Source organism: Trematomus bernacchii, unplaced genomic scaffold, assembly GCF_902827165.1.
Source record: "Trematomus bernacchii unplaced genomic scaffold, fTreBer1.1, whole genome shotgun sequence".
In the NCBI taxonomy this organism is placed as follows: domain Eukaryota; kingdom Metazoa; phylum Chordata; class Actinopteri; order Perciformes; family Nototheniidae; genus Trematomus; species Trematomus bernacchii.
The window spans coordinates 7,672,089-7,690,169 of NW_022988050.1; the positions used below are offsets into that span (position 1 = coordinate 7,672,089).

An 18,081-nucleotide genomic window follows, 5' to 3' on the forward strand; every position below is an offset into this window, starting at 1 on the left:
GGAAGCACCACACCGACCACAGGAGACGCATGCACACTCCAATACTCTACTCCTGTGTGTGTCAATATGGATATGTGAGAGTGTGTGTGTGTGTGTGTGTGTGTGTGTGTGTGTGTGTGTGTGTGTGTGTGTGTCTGTGTTTGTGTCAGATTCATCTACCTCAACTTCTGAAAAGATGCTCTTAAATTTAGATTTTCCAAGACCCCCTGAAGAATGGCTTTCCCCTGAAGAATTAAGCAGCAGTAAACTCACACACACACACATTTCTTTTTCAAACACCTGCAAATGTATCACATCATAAGTCAGCGTACAGATAAACACAGACACAAGGACTGCATCACAATCTTCAGAACTTGACAAGAAAAATATGGAACAAAAAGTGCCCGTTCTAAGACAAGTTAGATCCATTTATAAGAACAGAGGAAGAAGAAAATAAATGCCTCAAAGATACAAAACTTGAAATCCACACATTTCAGTTGGTCCTGGTGTGCAGTCTACCTACGTCTTATCACTGAACACCCAACAATCAAGATGTGGTTAATGTTAATGCTGAATACCTTTTAACATCATCAAATATACAGTTCTAACACAGAAACGTTAATCGCATTATAAATAAATAATAACAGAATCACTTGTATTTAGAGCAAAACACTATACATGATGTGGAATTAAATGTTAGTAGATACAGTATTATGCCTATCATTTAGCAAAATTAAGATATATTAAAAAGTCTGCGGGAGTAAATTGTGGAAGTTTGGGAGGTGCCAAATGTGGATATTAAAGCTTGTATGTGTGCATTGTATTTATGGTCAATTCGGCTTTGTATTAAAAACATTAAAATATTCGATTTTATTTCATTTCCTCAATCTTTAAACGTGTGTTCATATATCCTTTCCTGAAGGCAGCTAATTGAAAACAAACATTTACTTTTGACTGACTGAACTGAAAGTGACCTCCACCTTTTTTTTTTTACGTGCATCCTCTCTTTTGAAGGCTGCACCGCTCGTCTATTTTGGGCTCTGCTGAGCTTTTTAAAGATGGAGTGTGAACAGCACATCTTATCTGAAGGCACTGTCCTCTGTTTTGTAGGGGCTACATGAAGAACAGCTGAATCATTTAGCTACAGACGCTCATACCTACAGAATGAGTGTTGGAGTTAATAACAAACAGCGTGGGCCAATGTCTGTCACTCATGCACATGCAAACATTCATAAGTGTGCACTCTTATATCTGTCGTTCTCGCTGTCTCTCACGCATGCACACACATCCTGAATAACACCTGACCCACCTCCATCACAAGGAAAACAATTATCTACATATCTGAATCTGCTTTTGAGTTACGTACGAAAACCACAGAATTCACCTGGGGACAAGATGGGGTGCAGAACATTGATGAGGACGACGCCATGAAAGATATTAACTTTCATAAAAAAAAAAAACTATTCTTATCCCTGGAGATGAATGCGAGCCTGACAGAGAGAGAGCAAAAGTGAAAGGAGAAAAGCAAGAACAAGAAAGGGAAGCGCAAAGTGGAAAAAAGGTTGAGAGGGACGGAAAGAAACAGCAAACAGGAAGGAAAAAGGAAAGAGATGAAAAAAAAAAAAAAAGCTCGCTGTCAGACTTTGGAAACAGTGATTCATGGGGACCATTTGTCCTAATTACAGCAGAACAACGCTTTTGTCGCTATTAATCACACGGGTGTGTGTTTGTATTTGTGTCAGGGGAGGAGTGAGTGTGCGTGTGCGCGTATGTGTGTGTAGAGGGGAGATCAGTGGCCTCGCAGATTGAAATAGAGGGCCAGGATGATGGTGAGAAGGATGATGGCTCCGAGCATGAAGACCAGGACACGGTTCTGGATGATCCTGCAGAGAGAGAGAGAGAGAGAGAGAAACAGAGTTAGAGATCAGGCAGGGTTCACTAAAGTCATGTTGTGTCTACTGAGATCAACGTAAAACAGTCACATGTTTATGTGCTAACTAAATGACTAGCCATCAACTGGAGGCTTATAATGTTTAATAGCTACCATGAGGTCTGCGTACATGGTATTTACTGGTATACAATCACCGGCATGGGGGTGTAAAACACACACACGCAATATTTCTTAACCTGCAACACTTTTGTGCAAAGCTTGTGTCTTGACAGATGATTTCTGACTGGCAAACACACTTGGAGCCGCTATTAAAATGTCATACAGAAGTGTACACACACACACACTCAAACACACAAAACACTTAACAAGCCCAACACACTAACACACGTACGCACACACAGGCTCTAAAACTTTATTTGCACAATAAAGTGGAAAAAGTGGCTCAGAAGGTCTCCTGGAGGTAATAAAATCACTGAATTACTGATGGAATTTGCCATAAAACGACTCACTATTTTGCGCATTTAAATGTTCCCACTGTGACCTAAGTAAACTTGACAAGAGGGGGCTTTGAATACAGAAAAAACACACAAAGCTGGGAGAGAGGGACAGGGTGCAGAGGCCTGAGCATGGAGAGTGCGAGCTTATCTCATGTGCTCGTTCCCAAAATTCTCCAGAGTTTGCATCACCACACATGCCACGACAAACACACACACACACACACACACACTGCAAACCCTCCGCTGCTCCTGACAAATGAGAGAATTATCACATTTGCTGACATGTGGAGGGGTGGAGGAGAGGCCGAGGAGGGGGGCACTGTCCACTTCTCTAAGCAGGAGATGAATAGCCCATGCTGTGGCCATTTATCACCGGGGAGGGGGGGGCCGGCTGGTTGCTCAGTCACCCTGCTACCCTCTAAAGCCCGACACACCAGTGGAGCTCAAACCTCCTCCAGGCCACCGGCTCCGACCCGCAGTAGCCTCCACACTCAGTTTAAAACCCATCGCTATGGAAGAAAGGACGACAAAAATGTATCACAGTTGTGTTTTTAAGCGTACGCCTTTGTATTCCCCTTGTGTATGTTTTTTTTTAAAACAGAGAAGTGTCTGCTTTGCTCAATTCCTTTGCACAAAGGGCTCTGGAGCCAAATACAAAAATCCTGAAAACCAATCGTTTGTAAAAAAAAAAAACGTCTTTCATGAACGAGACACTTTTTCAGTAAATCCCTCACTGGATAACACCAGAGAGCTCATTACAACCACTGTTTGTAACTAGCACTGCTTTATAAGTAGGTAGTTTATCCTTGAATAAATGCATACATTATCATTCAGTGTCATACTGTACACTAATCCATGTCACACAAGTAGCAGTTATGGTATATGTTCTTATCCTCACTAACACCATGCTGAGTTTTCACCCTAAACAAAAACAAGAAAGAAATACTCAAAATAAATCCAACTGCATGTACATGTTTATGTTGTGGTAAGAGTTGAAGCAGTATTAAGGGATGCTATGATGAGGCGGAGATGATTGGCTGGAGCCAGCTGGGGAGGAGACCCCTCTGAAACACTAATCAGAGCATGCTTAGCAAGGCCACGTCTCCCCCTATTAATTGACATTCATTATTTACAATGATTATTTATCCCAGCCAAATACCCAGAGGAGGTTCTCGTGTGTGTGTGAGCGCGTTGGGAGAATCCAGATCGCTTTGTGTTGTTTGTTAATTTTTCAGCTGGGGAAAAGAGAGGGAGGGTGACTCGAGGCCTGGGGGGGGGGGGGCCGCGGGGGTAAAATGAACAGGAAGTTAGTTTTAGACTCAAGGAAGAAGAGCCCGGGTGCTGAAAGATAGAGAGGGGAAGGGGGGTTCAATGCTGTAAAAATTGCATTCATTAAAAGGAGACTGATCTGGTGGCAAACAACGCTGAATAACTTCAAACACTAAAGCGTTCAAAGCCGTACGGAATGTGACAGTGCTGCGATTTAAGAACTTTTCTCAGGGGACAGATATTGGAAAAAATTGTTACTTTGACCTAAACTGATTCTCTGTACACCAATCTAACAAAAAAGTACAATTTAAAAAGGAGCTACTCTTATTAACAGGAGACTCAAAGCCACAACTACAACTCTTAAGCATGTCTTTCACACTCAAGCTGTGTGTTTTAATCCACTGTAAGCAACACAGCTTGAAGAATAAACTCTTTTTTTGTAATGATTGCAATCATTCAAGTGCACGACAAGATCTTGTGAAGGTTATACACCCAGGATCACCTTTAACCAGAGGATCCACGGATACACACACACACACACACACACACACACACACACACACACACACACACACACACACACACACACACACACACACACACACACACACACACACACACACACACACACACACACACACACACACACACACACACACACACACACACACACACACACACACACACACACACCACAGCACACACACACACACACACACACACACACACACACACACACACACACACATGGAGGAGTCACATAAAGCAGAGGGAGGTACAGTCCCTAATTTAGTTACACAACAATAGGAAGTATAGAATATTGATGTCATCACTTTGCTTTAAATACCATACAGGTGAGAGGGCTGGACAGTCACGACTTATGTTACATTATAGCCTGGATAGGAAAATATTCCATTTGAAAAACCATCACACAAAGCATCGTTCTGGTTGTAAAATAAAAAAAGATTACAAGTAACAAAGTTATTTTGCTCGTTGTGCATTTCATCTTTTTTTCCATTTGGTCACACATAACAACTGGTGTCTATACAAAGAAATGAAAAACCCAGCGGGCAGATCATCTTCATAATCCTCAGGGCGATTCATCTGCATGCTGTTACTTGTAGATGTAATCTATGGATTTATGTTCTTTATCCGGCAAGGCACTTTACTGTGAGCTCACCAGTCAAATGAGCTTCTACAGTGAAGGAAAGGTTGGTTCCTCAGGCAACAGAAGCACCTAGAATAAAACTTAGCCCACAAAAAAAAAACTGCACCCCTGCCAAACCCCCTGAAAATGAAATAAAAAAATCCCAAAAATTGGGAGGTAGGAGAGTGAAGAACATGGTTTTTCTCTGCCGTATGGTTGATCCCATCCTGACACGTGGCCAGACAGAACAGAACTTATCAAACCGGATCCATCCTCCAGCTTTGACACTTGACATAGAGGTGGGGGGGCGAGGGGTGTGTGTGTGTGTTGGGAGGGGAAGGTTTGGGGATGTGTGAGTGATGCACACAGCGCATGTACAAGGCTGACACACACATAGACACACTGACGCACACACCAAGTTTGAGAAGGCTTACCTTTACCCCGCTCCCTACTATGGTGCTAAGATCCCCAAGTATTCTCTCTGTCCCTGCCCCCCCCCCCACCTAAAACACACCACTCATATAGAGACAGACCAACAGTAGATGTGACTTAGAGATCAGCCAATAACAGCACATGGTACTGGTCGTTCTATTGGCTCATGACGTTCCTTCATCGCAGGCTGCCAGTCAGCCTACACCATACTAAGACGTAAATACACAGATATATATAACTGAGAGAGAGAGAGAGAGAGAGAGAGAGAGAGAGAGAGAGAGAGAGAGAGAGAGAGAGAGAGAGAGAGAGAGAGAGAGAGAGAGAGAGACGAAATGATATGAGTGCAAAGGAGAGCAAAAAAGTAAAGCAAGCAGGAAGGATGGAAATGGACAATAAAGCAGCTGAGAGTGAAAAACAAGAGAAAAAAGGAGTGGAGAGACAGAAATAGAGAGGTGGAGTGAGAAAAGACATTAAAGGGGGGGAGAAAGAGGAGAGAGAGAGAGAGAGAGAGAGAGGAGAGAGAGGAGAGGGATGGAAGACGAGGGAGAGAGAGAGAGAGAGATGAGACGATGAGGACCCGAGAGAGAGAGAGAGAGAGGAGAGAGGAGAGAGGAGGAAGAGAGGAGGTCCGTTTACCCGGGGAGGCAGAGCTGGAGGAGAGGCTCCTCGGAGACAGATGAAAATAATGAGGACTTTTCTGTCAGGAAAGATTTACAAAATCGTACCAGTGTTATTAAAATTTAAAATCTCCCGGTTTTTTCCCCTTTTTCTCCCTTCCCACCCTCTTCCTCCCTCCCTCTCTTGCTTTCCCTGTTTTTTTTCTCCCCTCCTCTTCCAGCAGCACAGCCTTATTACCAGCTCTAATGAGCACAGGGATACACCTCAGCTCTGTGTGTGTGTGTGTGTGTGTGTGTGTGTGTGTGTGTGTGTGTGTGTGTGTGTGTGTGTGTGTGTGTGTGTGTGTGTGTGTGTGTGTGTGTGTGTGTGTGTGTGTGTGTTGGGGTCCAGGTCCCTAGCACTAGCTCCATCAGCGCCCCAGATTCTCCAGTCCCTTAAATGACACACACATGGTGTGCGTCCAATCACAACACATGATCGTGGGCACATAGATAGATGCTGCCAAACATGTACACACAGACACAAACACACACGTGTGCGCACAGACAGATTTTGATGGCTCTTAAAGGTGGCTGGACATGAGGCACACACACATAAACACTTCTCTCAGAGTAAGACAGACAGATAACAGCCCCCACCCAAAAAACAAAAACAGTCTCAGTCAGACAGACAGACAGCAGATAGCCAGAACCCACCTTAAAACACACACATACACACACACACATACACACACCCACACCCACACACACCATCTCCACTAAGAAGAAACTTAGCTTCGAGTTGCATCTCTCCGGCCCTCCCCTATCCCTCCTCTTTCCTCGAGTAGACCAATAAAATAAAAATCAATGGCTGTCTGAGCCATTCTGACTCTCCTCCCTCCAAAACCCTGGGAATATGCAGCATGGGAGAGGAGAGGGGGAGAAAGGGAGAGGAGGGAGGGAAGGATCAATGTGCTCACAAATGGTTTGAGTGATGGACATGGAGGTGGAACGCTGGTGGGGGTAAGTCCTAACTAATGCATCGACCTGTTATCGCAAACTAATACAAATAAATGTTTCATCGTAAAAGTACAAGTCCACACACACACACACACACACACACACACACACACACACACACACACACACACACACACACACACACACACACACACACACACACACACACACACACACACACACACACACACACACACACACACACACACACACACACACACACACACACACACACACACACACACACACACACACACACACACACACACACACAGGTATAAGTCTTGGGCTCACACACACCTGCCAAAGGACAAAACATAAGGTGGTAATGGGCCTGCCTTCAATCCAGGTGAGTGAGGAAAGGTGAGAAACGTGCAACGATTTGATCAAGTGAATGAAGCGAGGGAGAATAAGGCAGAACGATCCAGAACGATCCAGAACAATCCAGAACGAGTTCATGCAGATAAAAATGACTTGACCTGTTTGTTGGAGGGATCTGATCTCGCCTCGTTTGTTTTGCTTATTGTCCCCAAGGGGTGTTCAAGATAAATGATGATTTTCAGAAACACACACACAGGCACACACACACACACACACACAGCTGGAGTGGGTCTTTAATTAAGAGCTGTTTGGTGTAATTATTCAGAGCCCCCAACATCATGTAATTCCCTGAAGACAAACAATGTTTAAGAACGTGCCCACACCTTAACAGTCGCACGCTCACACTGTAAAGATCTGTAGTCTGTTAGCAACCATGAACAATGATGTAACACTGTATATATAAATATATCATAACCCCTGTTTTCCTTTGTGTTATTTAGTTTGTAAAAAGCAGCAATTGATTGACAGAGTATTTCTTGTTTTTTGATTTTGATTTTTTCCTGGGAATGGGTTTGTTTATGTAAAACAATTATTATATTTGAATTGTTGATTTGCAAACTGCAACAAACAATTAATCAAATGTTATGTTTCATCCAATGAAAGAAACCCAGAGATAGGCAGTTTAAAATGGTATGAAATAGTTTTGATGTTTTTTATTAAAACCATTCAATTATGTATGTGATTAAACCCATTATGAATTTTGTGATTGAACACATTTTTAAATTGAAATGTATATATTTTATTATCTAGAAATATAACTAGTTTTTAAACAACATTTTTTTTTTTTTTTACAAGTCTTTTTATTTCATTATAGTGTACAATAATCGATGCCATTTCATTTATATTGTAATATCACAGTACACTCCAGAAATGGTAGAAACCATTTGATCCCATACAAAAAAAGGCAGCCCCTTTTTTTTGGACCTGTATTGACAAAATTATTTTTTCACAACTGAGAAAAGTGATATAAAAGATAGACAGGTTTTGATTTGGAGTACGTGGTCTGAGCTCAGTATTTCAATTCAGCCTGATCTGCTCGTTCTCCCCCGCTCTCTGTCTCCCACTTTATTCCCCCTTTTTCTACCAACTGGATGCAGGAGAACAGCACCAGGGCTCTACAAGTTCATCCATTTTTTATTTGGCGGCTAACAACCCTGGCCAGCAGCAGCCTAGACTGGGACCAAAGCTCTCTCCCTGAAAAGTGTTGCAAGGAGAAAAAGAGAGTGAAAGCAGAACAGAACGAGAGGAGGGATGGAGATAGGGATGTAAAAAGATGGAGGAAATGCAGCGTGGGAGGAGAGTGTGTTATATGCAGGAGTACAGTATGTGAGACATGAAAAAGCGGTGACAAAAATTGAGATAGAGAAGAGGAGATGGAGAGGGAAACGGAAAAGAAACAGAGTGGGTGAAGGAGAAAGAGAAATCGAGAATACATTGCAACTGTGTTTGGAATTATTATGAACTTTTTTCCGCCGGCAGCAATTTCTGTGCCTGCTGCAGCTTCTCCTCATCCCGGTGTGATGTACAGGTGGCTTTCTGAGCTCCATACACAGATCATTCCCCTGCCTGCTTACCTGCCTGAACCCTCGCCCCCCCCCCATCCATCTCCATCCTAATCTGTGTCCTTCTTTCGTCCCTTTTTCCTCAGGCATTCATTGCTTATTTTCCACTCACATTTTCTATCTTTTCTCATTGTCTGGCTCTACTTTTCTTGCTCTTGCTCGAGGGGTGTGGTGATAGGATTTGTTTTTACAATGTTTACATTCTGTGCTCGTCACGTCACTGGTTTATAGTCTGCAGGAGCATGTCAACAGCCCATATTTACTGTATGAACGTCAACGTAGGCTGACCACAACTTTATTCAAGACTTCTGTAATCACATCAGATCCTGTGTACTTACTATTAAAGGTTTAATTGCTAAGGAGCTCAGTAAGGACAAAATTACAATTAAAATGTTTTGACTAAGAAGGATTAATAGTGTAATAGTCACGAGCTGGTTGTCACCACAGTATGGTAACAAACGTGGGTATTGTAATAATACAAAAAAACACAAATGAAAACATATGGCTGTTACATTTCGGTAAACTGGCTGAATATGGAACAAACAGCTAACAATAATGGTTGCCTTGGATATCATTGTCGTTTTTAAATTGTAGTGATGTTAGAGTACATATAAAATGATTCAGTACGTAAACAATTGCAAACAAGAAACAGCAGTGTTGTTAGTCAAACAATAGTGGGATGAAGTTTCCTCTGCCATGGTCAAGTTTGCCTGCATGGAAAGAAAATCCAGATCCATTACTCGTTTGAAAAAAACATTAGTTTTCAGTGTTTGCTTTGTTTTCTCACAGCATGTCTGGATTGTAATTATGAAAAAACAAACATAAGCGTTGCCTTCTTCATTCAACAACATGTGGTTGTTATAATATGTAGATGAAATATTCCTGCACCCTGATAGCATTCCTCACCATTTATCCTCTCTGCTAGGAAGTCCCTGAACACAAAATCCCCCTTGTATACATTCTGCGAGGTTTCCAGGGCCAGCTGCAGATCCGATTACTGGCCCCAGTGAAAGAGGGCGTAACATAAGCCATTAGAGCTGCAGGACTCCAAAACTATGATGTCCATAAATTCTTATTGTTTGTTCAGGACTGAGATCTCATTGAAACACATAAATCATTTGCTCACACTGCTGCTCACTTTCAGTAAAGAAGGAAAAGGAAATGAGGAAGAATGAAAGACAGGAGAAGTAGAGCTGGGATGCGTAGGGAGAACACCTGAGGCAATGGTTAATGGCATCTGCATGCTTTGTTACTGGAACAACATAGTGACGCAGGTTGGGAGGAGAGAGACTGCTTATGCATCACACAGTGTTTTCTTAATCTAATTAGTGCACACCTTTTTCTCCACATAACTTTTCAAAGGCAGTGTTTTTGTTGTTTCTTTTACGTAAAAGATACTTAGATGTTTTGAGTCGGAGAAGCAAGGACTAAAACATCAACATTCTGACACCTAACACCAACTCTATTGTTGTGAAATTTGACCTGACTTCTTCAAAGATACTGATGAAATGCTTGGACTCGCCATGTACAATTTGTCATGACACAAAATACTGGCAAAAAGGTTTTTGTGGTGTTTTCAATTGAAAGATGTGGTAATTGGGAGAAGACAGAACATCCATTTCCTTATCCTGCCGTGGTTCCCATAGTTATAAGTTGTTTTATACAAGTAGGAATCAAAGCACATATCTTCACAAGGACTTGTCACAACAGTTACATTTTGCGAGGTGCCTTTTACTGGTTTCCACTCAAAACAAAACCATTCATCAGATAAATGCTTTAAACTCTTTGGGCCTAAAGAGACGTCTGTTTAGGATTCCACGACAAAGAAGCCATGAGGATATTAGTGTTTATGTCTGAGTCTTTTTATTAACTGGTCAGGGAAGCTCTTCTGCGTGGTGTTTGTTTGCCATTTTAAATCAACTCTCCAAATATTTGCTTCAAGTCCCGTGTGGTTTAGGCTCTGCATCCTGTGTGTCTCCATTTGGACATGATGTTGCAATATTGCCCACCAGCATGCACAAAATCATGTACACACACTAAACATACGAGTACACACACACACACCCACACAATCTGACCCTTTTCCTATACAAATGTACAAAGGGCTTACACTAGCCAAGTCAAACCATGTACTGCCTGCAAACATTCCTACACATGTAAGTACAAAAAAACAAAAACACTTTCTATAACAAAGTTTGTTCACATCACTGGTCCTTCTCGAATGTTTGCCTCTTTGCTTGCATAAAATAAAAACATAGTGGTTTACAGATTTCTCACAAGCAAAATGTTTGCATGATTAAAACACAAATGTATGCATTAGCAGCAAACATGAAATCAAAGTGACTTTGAAAGACTGCTGTATACATTGTAAGATGTTCTTTATCATGGACGTCAATCTCTTCGATGAAGAAGAAACATCTCCTCATTTCCTTTCTATCTTCTGTGCTAATTATCTTAATTAAATCATTCTGATGCATTTGACAGAATCTAGAGAGCTGATTTCTTTGCATGGCAAAAATAAGGTCACTTCAAACACATCTGAAAAACAACAACGGTCCCTGAGCAATCCATATGGTACAGGCAACTTAATGTTTTAACAATGGCCATTTTCTTTGAGACTATAGTAAAGGGACTAAAGTAATTGAATGTATAGGTCTTACAATCACGAATATGACAGCAACACACTTCTTAACCTGTTGAAATGGGGAACTAAGTACCTCTCTTTATCTGTTAACTTGGTTTAAATGTATATCTAGAACAGCAGATAGGCTGCCCGAAGCAAAAACTAAGGTAGTTTCCTCTGTTGGTCCCAAGAGGTTAAAGGTCACGATTCCATGTCAGTGTGGACAGAATGCAGACTACCCACGCATGGATTTCATATCAGGGCCACGGGTGCGCTTGAGAAGAAGCCATTTCTTGAACTTGACCTCATGACCGCCGGGCCATTCTTGCCCCGCGCTCTGTCCTGCAGGTATGAAAGGACTGAGCCAGCCAAAGGTCACAGGGTCAGACTATACGTGTATGTGTGCAAGAGCGATTTTGCACATGCTTGGTGTCCGCATCAAGAGGGCGTTGAGTCAAATGTGTGAAAGGAGCGCGTCTGGCAATCTGGTGTGAAATAACACAGTACAATTAAGGATTATGTGAACCATCGGGTCTGCCTGGTTTGGACATGCAGGTACAGATCAGATCATCCAGGTAAGCAGGAAAGTAGAGAGAGGAAGGAGAAAATGGAGAGGTATAATGTCATCCCACAACCCCCCATTTGACACTACAAGGGAGGCTTTAGTCAGTCTAAATAATCCATGCTGTTCCATTAAATTTGCAGACTAGCTTCCCTAGTTCCTATGTCTAGGCCGGGAGAGGGGAAAGAGGGGAGGGGTCGAGCTTGGTGAGATAAGAACCAGAAGTTAGATAATGGTTCAGAATAAACCGCTTTAACGTTAACACATGTTGCCAGAATGACATGAAATGTTTTATAAAGACAGATGGGAAGAGAAAAAAGCAACAGGCCCTTTGAGTGACACTGATTTGCTCATGATTGCCTGCCTCACAGCCAAATATCTCTCCCAACCCATGAAAAAATAAGCACATAGATTGTGTGTGTGTGTGTGGGGGGGGGGGGAGCCACCAGTGTGACGGGGATTGTTGCAGTAACAGCATTATTGACTTGTTGCTCCAGCTACATTTGCTTAGTGCTCTGGAGGCCCGATCAATAGACTCTGAGCTCTGAAGCCCTGCTAATCAGGGCCTGCAGCCACGCAGGGTCAGCCTTCTGCAGCAACTCAGAAAATGAGGAGGGGAGAAAAAAGAGGAAGCAAAGCAGCAAGAAAATGGGAAAATAAAGGGCGCAACAGAAAGAGAAGAAGAGGAACTTTAAGAGCCGATGATGACAGCCGGTGATAATCGACTGAGAATTCTCCTTTCAATCCATTTTCGTTCCGTACACAGCTAGAGGTAAAGTCATGTGGCCTCCTCGCTCTCCTCCTCAGCAGCAGTGTGGGAGTGAGGCACCATGAGAGATGCAGATTGCTGCTTCACCTCTGCCTTCCTGTGAACCTCAGTTCAAAAGTCAAAGGGGCAGTTGGGCTGCTTTGGGACTTTTGGAAATGCAAGAGCCAATCCATACTTGCAGAATCCAATTGTGAGATCTCAAGAGGACCCATAGTGCTTAAACATAGATATAGGAGGAGAGAGTTAACCTAAAGCATGTTAACAAGATTATTAAGAGGGCAATCTAAAAGGCATACATATACTTTAATGACACGCTCACTGTTGTGAACATGGAAAGACAGGAAACTCTGTAGGACTTTGTGACATTTGCAAGGCTGACAAACGTAGAATGGACATAGATCATCTCCATCTGGAGCCTGACGTTCAGACAAGCCCACTATGTAATGCTATGGGAAATTCATGAGGGAACTGGCCATTAAATATAAATGATGAAGTCGAGCGTAGTGGGTTTTCTTACAGTTTTTTTTCCCCCTGGTATCTATGGTCACTGCCGCTCTAAGAGACTTCCCACAGGAATCGAACTAAAAGAAAAAAGGAGAGGATAGCAGGGCAAAGAAAGGTAAGGGAAAGGCTAGAAGGGTATATGGGGGTTCGATATTTTCTTTTAAGGGGCCAGAGGCTGGTTGGCTTCAGCACAAACAGGGTCTTGATACATAGGTCCCAAGGTGTAAACACCAACTTTTACACTGTTGGTGTCATTGCTTTTGCTTTTTCCTCTACATTTCTTTCTGTTGTGTTGTCAGCTGGCCAAATGGGAATATTGTGTCACAGACGTAAAGGCAAGGTGGTTTTCACTGACACCGGCCCTTATGGTTAACTTCTTCCAGTCTTTGTGACAAACTAAGAACAATAACCTTGTAAAATCATTGATTGTTGGATGTGAAAGGCAACAGCTAAAATTAACTTTATGAAAAGAAAGAGAACAAAACCTTTCCCTGAGAATGAAAAAGCCCTTGTGGCTAACAGCTACAGAGAAAGTTTGATTTTAGAGAAGGCAAATCAGATAGCAGGACAAACAATAACAACCAGAGAAACCACAGAACAAGGCCTGAAACAAACTTTCATTGAAATATTCAATGTGATGGAAATATGGAAACAGCTCATCAATGGAGCCCTGTTCTCTGTCTTTGCCACAACCCCTTCGTAACACCCCACTAGAATACCAACACCCACCATCGCAGCATAAGTGGAAGTGCAGGGTCAGCAGCGTCCCCTCTGGCCTTGCTGACCAACAGATATTCTAATAATCACCTTCCTTCTGTACTGTCAGGCCAGCAACCAATGGATCCCTCGTCCTGCCTTCGCCCTCCATCTCCACTTATACTAGGGGCTTTACGGAGCGGCGCTGCTTCGATACATTAAAACTGCTGCCCCATGATCAAACGAGCAAATACCTCCCGGGTCAGCAAAGGGCTACCCCACGTCAGTTAACAATGCAGCATTTAAACATCAGTCGTATGCAAAGCGGCTGGTACACAGGGGAAGAGATGGGCGGCAGGAGAAAGCACAGAAGCAAGGCCTGGACTGGAGAGATAATGAGCGCAGGAGCACACTGGAGAACATCAGCAGCTATATAGCGCTTCCGTGTCAGCTCCTACACAGCTTTATGATGAAAATATAAGATGTGAGGCTCCATCAGCATCATAACAAGGATGTGCTAATGGCTGAGCCGAGCACATATTTATATTGCTCAAAATGCAGACTCAGTATTAATGTGTTGGATACTGAGTTGCTCTAAAACATTTCCATCTGCTCTCTAAATCAAAACTTGGAACTTCCACTGATTCTCACAAAAATATTTTGGAAATGTCTGCAAGTTTGCAATAAATGCGACAGAATATTATTCATTATAGATACTTGGGCCGTTTTAATAAAGCAGAAATTGAATGATAATTGTCAACTTCAGCAGATAATTATGGTACATACTTAAGGCATGCTCTTGTCAGCATTTGATGTTTGAAAATACAACACTTAAAACATAAGCATAGGTCATATTTACCCATGAATTATATGTACACACAGGGACAAGGTTTGCAGATTTGTTTACAGTATACAATCGTCCCAATGCGAGATACTAACTCAAAAACAAATAATTGAAACTATTTTTTTTACAATTTAGAAAACTGAGGAGGGTGAATCAATTTGAGTGTGAAGAACCCTTTAATACGGCTTAAGGGTGAAGAGGTGAAGAAGAGTTTTCTTTCTGGCTTATCCCTCTCTCCCTCTGCCTACTGCTTGGTTAACCGACTGACCTGCTGTCAAAGGAGCCTTTGTGAGTGCGCTTTGGCGGAAGGCCAATCAGATCCTCCGGCTTGTCTGTCTCAGGGAGGAAAATGGCGCCCCTGGTATGCCATCAGTGGCAGAAATGTGCAGACAGTCTGACTGCTGAGGCAGGCTTGGCTTGCTGTGGCCCTTCCAAAAACTATGCCGGAGGAATTACCTGTTTGGCCCTTGGCCAGAGGGACTCGTTCTACAAGGGCTGGTGGTTATTTATCTGTTTATTCACTTAAACCTCATGCACACAGGCACTTTAAAAACAACATTGCAACTCCTTCACATCCACTTCCACAGGTTCTGACAATATTCTCCTTTGAACTACACAGGTAGTTTCAAGGGGTTTGAGTTTGTAACAAACAGTTTTATGTCAAAAGGGTTCCTATTCCAAAGCAAAGCATGAAAACAAGTACTGAATGACTGCTGGGTTAAATCAAATAACTTACTTTAACTTTTATTCACTACAGTGTAGAACAGTTCACTTTTATCTTTGTACAAACCCATAAACATCCACATATTAATGTTGGATTAACCTTTTTTCGTGCCTGTATTTTGGCAACATTGCAATGACACTGCATTAAGTCATTGTTTTATTTTAAATGACCAACTAATTGACCAAATTAATTTGTTATGTACAATATATACAAAACAAACTGTACCATATACCTAAAATACATATATGCAAATGCGTATTGGGCAAAGTTCATACAGTAGGATATTCTGAAACCAAAAAAAGGCTTTTACATTCTTTTTTAGAGGTATAGTGTGTACATGTGAGACTGTGGGAACTCCCCCACTTGAATCAGACACTGAAACGACAAACACCACACAACAAGAATACAAGTTCTGACAAAGCCCTGGTTTACACTAAACAGAGATCACTACTTGCTCACTGCACAATCCCTGTTCATTTCCAGCGTGTAAAACCTGCCAGAGACGAATTCAACTGCTCAACAAAGTGCCACTTGTGACACATCATCCGAGGAAGCATGTGTTTAGGCTTCTGCTTCAGAAACAAACTTCTGACAGCGGGAGATGATGAAACAGAGCAGATCCAAAATTATTCTCGCACTCCTCAGAACCTGCTAAACCTGCTGCAGCCTGGAGCATGCCCCCCCTCACCTTCCCCCAGAGAGAGAGACAGAAAGAAAGTGAGAAAGGGGACAGAGAAACTAGTTAAAAGAAAATAGAAAAGGATCGGAGGGTGATGTAGGAATGTTGGAATATTATTAAAGATTGTAAATGTGCACGGAGCAAACAAGAGGCCCTACAATCCTTTACCTAATGTAAGCAATACCGTTAGTATACAAGAAGTTCATCTCTCTTAAGATTACGATATACACACACTTGAACGTACACACACACAAACATTTCCTCAACCTCTGTTAAATACTGTACGAATTGTAAAGACACACTCAGCAGATCATAAACCTCCACATGTTTAGACCCAAACAGAAACACCATTCTTGGCTGTGCTCACGTGTGTGTGCGAGCTCATGGGGTGGGGTAAGGAGGATAGTCGAGACTTGCTCATTTCACACTGCGAGGTGAGCCAGGGAGCAGTAACAGAATCTAGCCATAAAATATGGTGGAAAAAGGGGGAGGGAGGATGACTGCAGCCCGTGGTGAAGTATGTGTCTATCTGCCACCTATTCCTCCCTCCAAGCCTTTTCTCACAGTTATCCATTATCATAACCCCTGTCTCTGTGGGCATGACTGACACACAAGCCCCCTTTTTGCGTGGCGGCTCTCACCTCGACTGGCCTCCTGCTGACGTAAACTGAGCATGTGGGAATGTTATTTGATGAAGAAAAAGCTGAAAAAGGAATTACAGAATTCTGTTTGACCTCTTGTGCTCCACTGAATACATTTTGTGAGTTTTCTTCAACATTTCTTTGAATTATTCTCACGGCGTGATATAAAAAAAAATCATTATTTTGATCTTTAACGAACATCGTTATTGTCACTTTCAATCATTAGTCAACTTTCCTTGGTCAGCCGGTCAAAGGCAACTTGACAACTTGAAAGTAAAAAAAAAAAAAACCTGCAACAAAATTAGACTCAAGCTGAAATGGCTCACATTTACTGAAAATGGCGTGTTAGTTAAAACCTGGCAGAACGGATCTCTTCATATTTCATCTTTAGAAGTCAGGGCCCTTTTGAATTTAACCCCTTCAGCTCGGCAGCACTATCAAAGTCTCAGGTTCTCCGGAGGGGGTCCACACCTCAAACGTTGCCACTGTCAACAGGAATAACCCTTATCCCCATCTTCTCCTTCATTTGGGTTAAGTGCATCAGCTCTCAGAGCCCACGCAAGGAAAAGCAATTCAACGGAGGTGAAAAAAAATGAAGAGAGAGAGGAAAGAGAGGTGGATTTGAAATGAGAGTTAGGAGAAAAAGTTTTTAATAGCTGGACTGTGCTAAATGATATAAAATCCACATAACTAGGCAATTTCCCAACAACCCTTATTATTTAAGAGTTTTCGATATGCTTGTCTAAAGAGGGTGTATAATCAGATAGACCTGAGAGGCACTTATTTGTCAAGTGTTCCAGTGACTGTGCCATTGTGAATCTGAGCAGATTTCACGGGTTGTTCTATTCTTGTCTGCAGGCCACAGTGGTGTGTAAAATGAGAGGGAATGCAATGTTTTGGGAAATCTAATTTGAGACCTGTGTTTGTTTTCCTGGCCTTACTTTGCAACCAGGAGGCTGGCTCCAAAGCAGCACAACTCTTTTTTTTCCCCCCTAGTTGCAAAACAACAATGTCCAACACTAACCAAAAACCTTAAATTCGATAGAGTGAAGGACATTAAGCTGCTTTTCTCTTCTCCTGGGTCTCTCTCATTTACGCCAAATATTTAAGCAGACAGTTAATTGGGAGGTTATTCACCATGTCACAGGAACATATGCACACTTCCATACATATATGCGTATTTAAAAAACACAAATATTAACAGCCATCTTTGGCAGCTAATTGCAACGTGTTCCCTGTGGGAGGAGAGAGGGGTCCTCGGTCGA

General features: G+C 42.3%; 1 protein-coding gene across 5 annotated transcripts in view; it reads right to left on the bottom strand.

Moving 5' to 3' along the window:
• Positions 1-263: 263 nt before the first annotated feature.
• Positions 264-18,081, bottom strand: part of vti1a (vesicle transport through interaction with t-SNAREs 1A) — a 107,355-nt gene continuing 89,537 nt past the window's right edge. For all 5 annotated transcript variants that reach the window (XM_034119971.1, XM_034119975.1, XM_034119970.1 and 2 more), the window contains one exon: positions 264-1,862. In XM_034119971.1, coding sequence (XP_033975862.1) covers positions 1,769-1,862 — 94 coding nt within the window. In that variant the 3' untranslated portion in view covers positions 264-1,768. The remainder of the gene's footprint in view (positions 1,863-18,081) is intronic.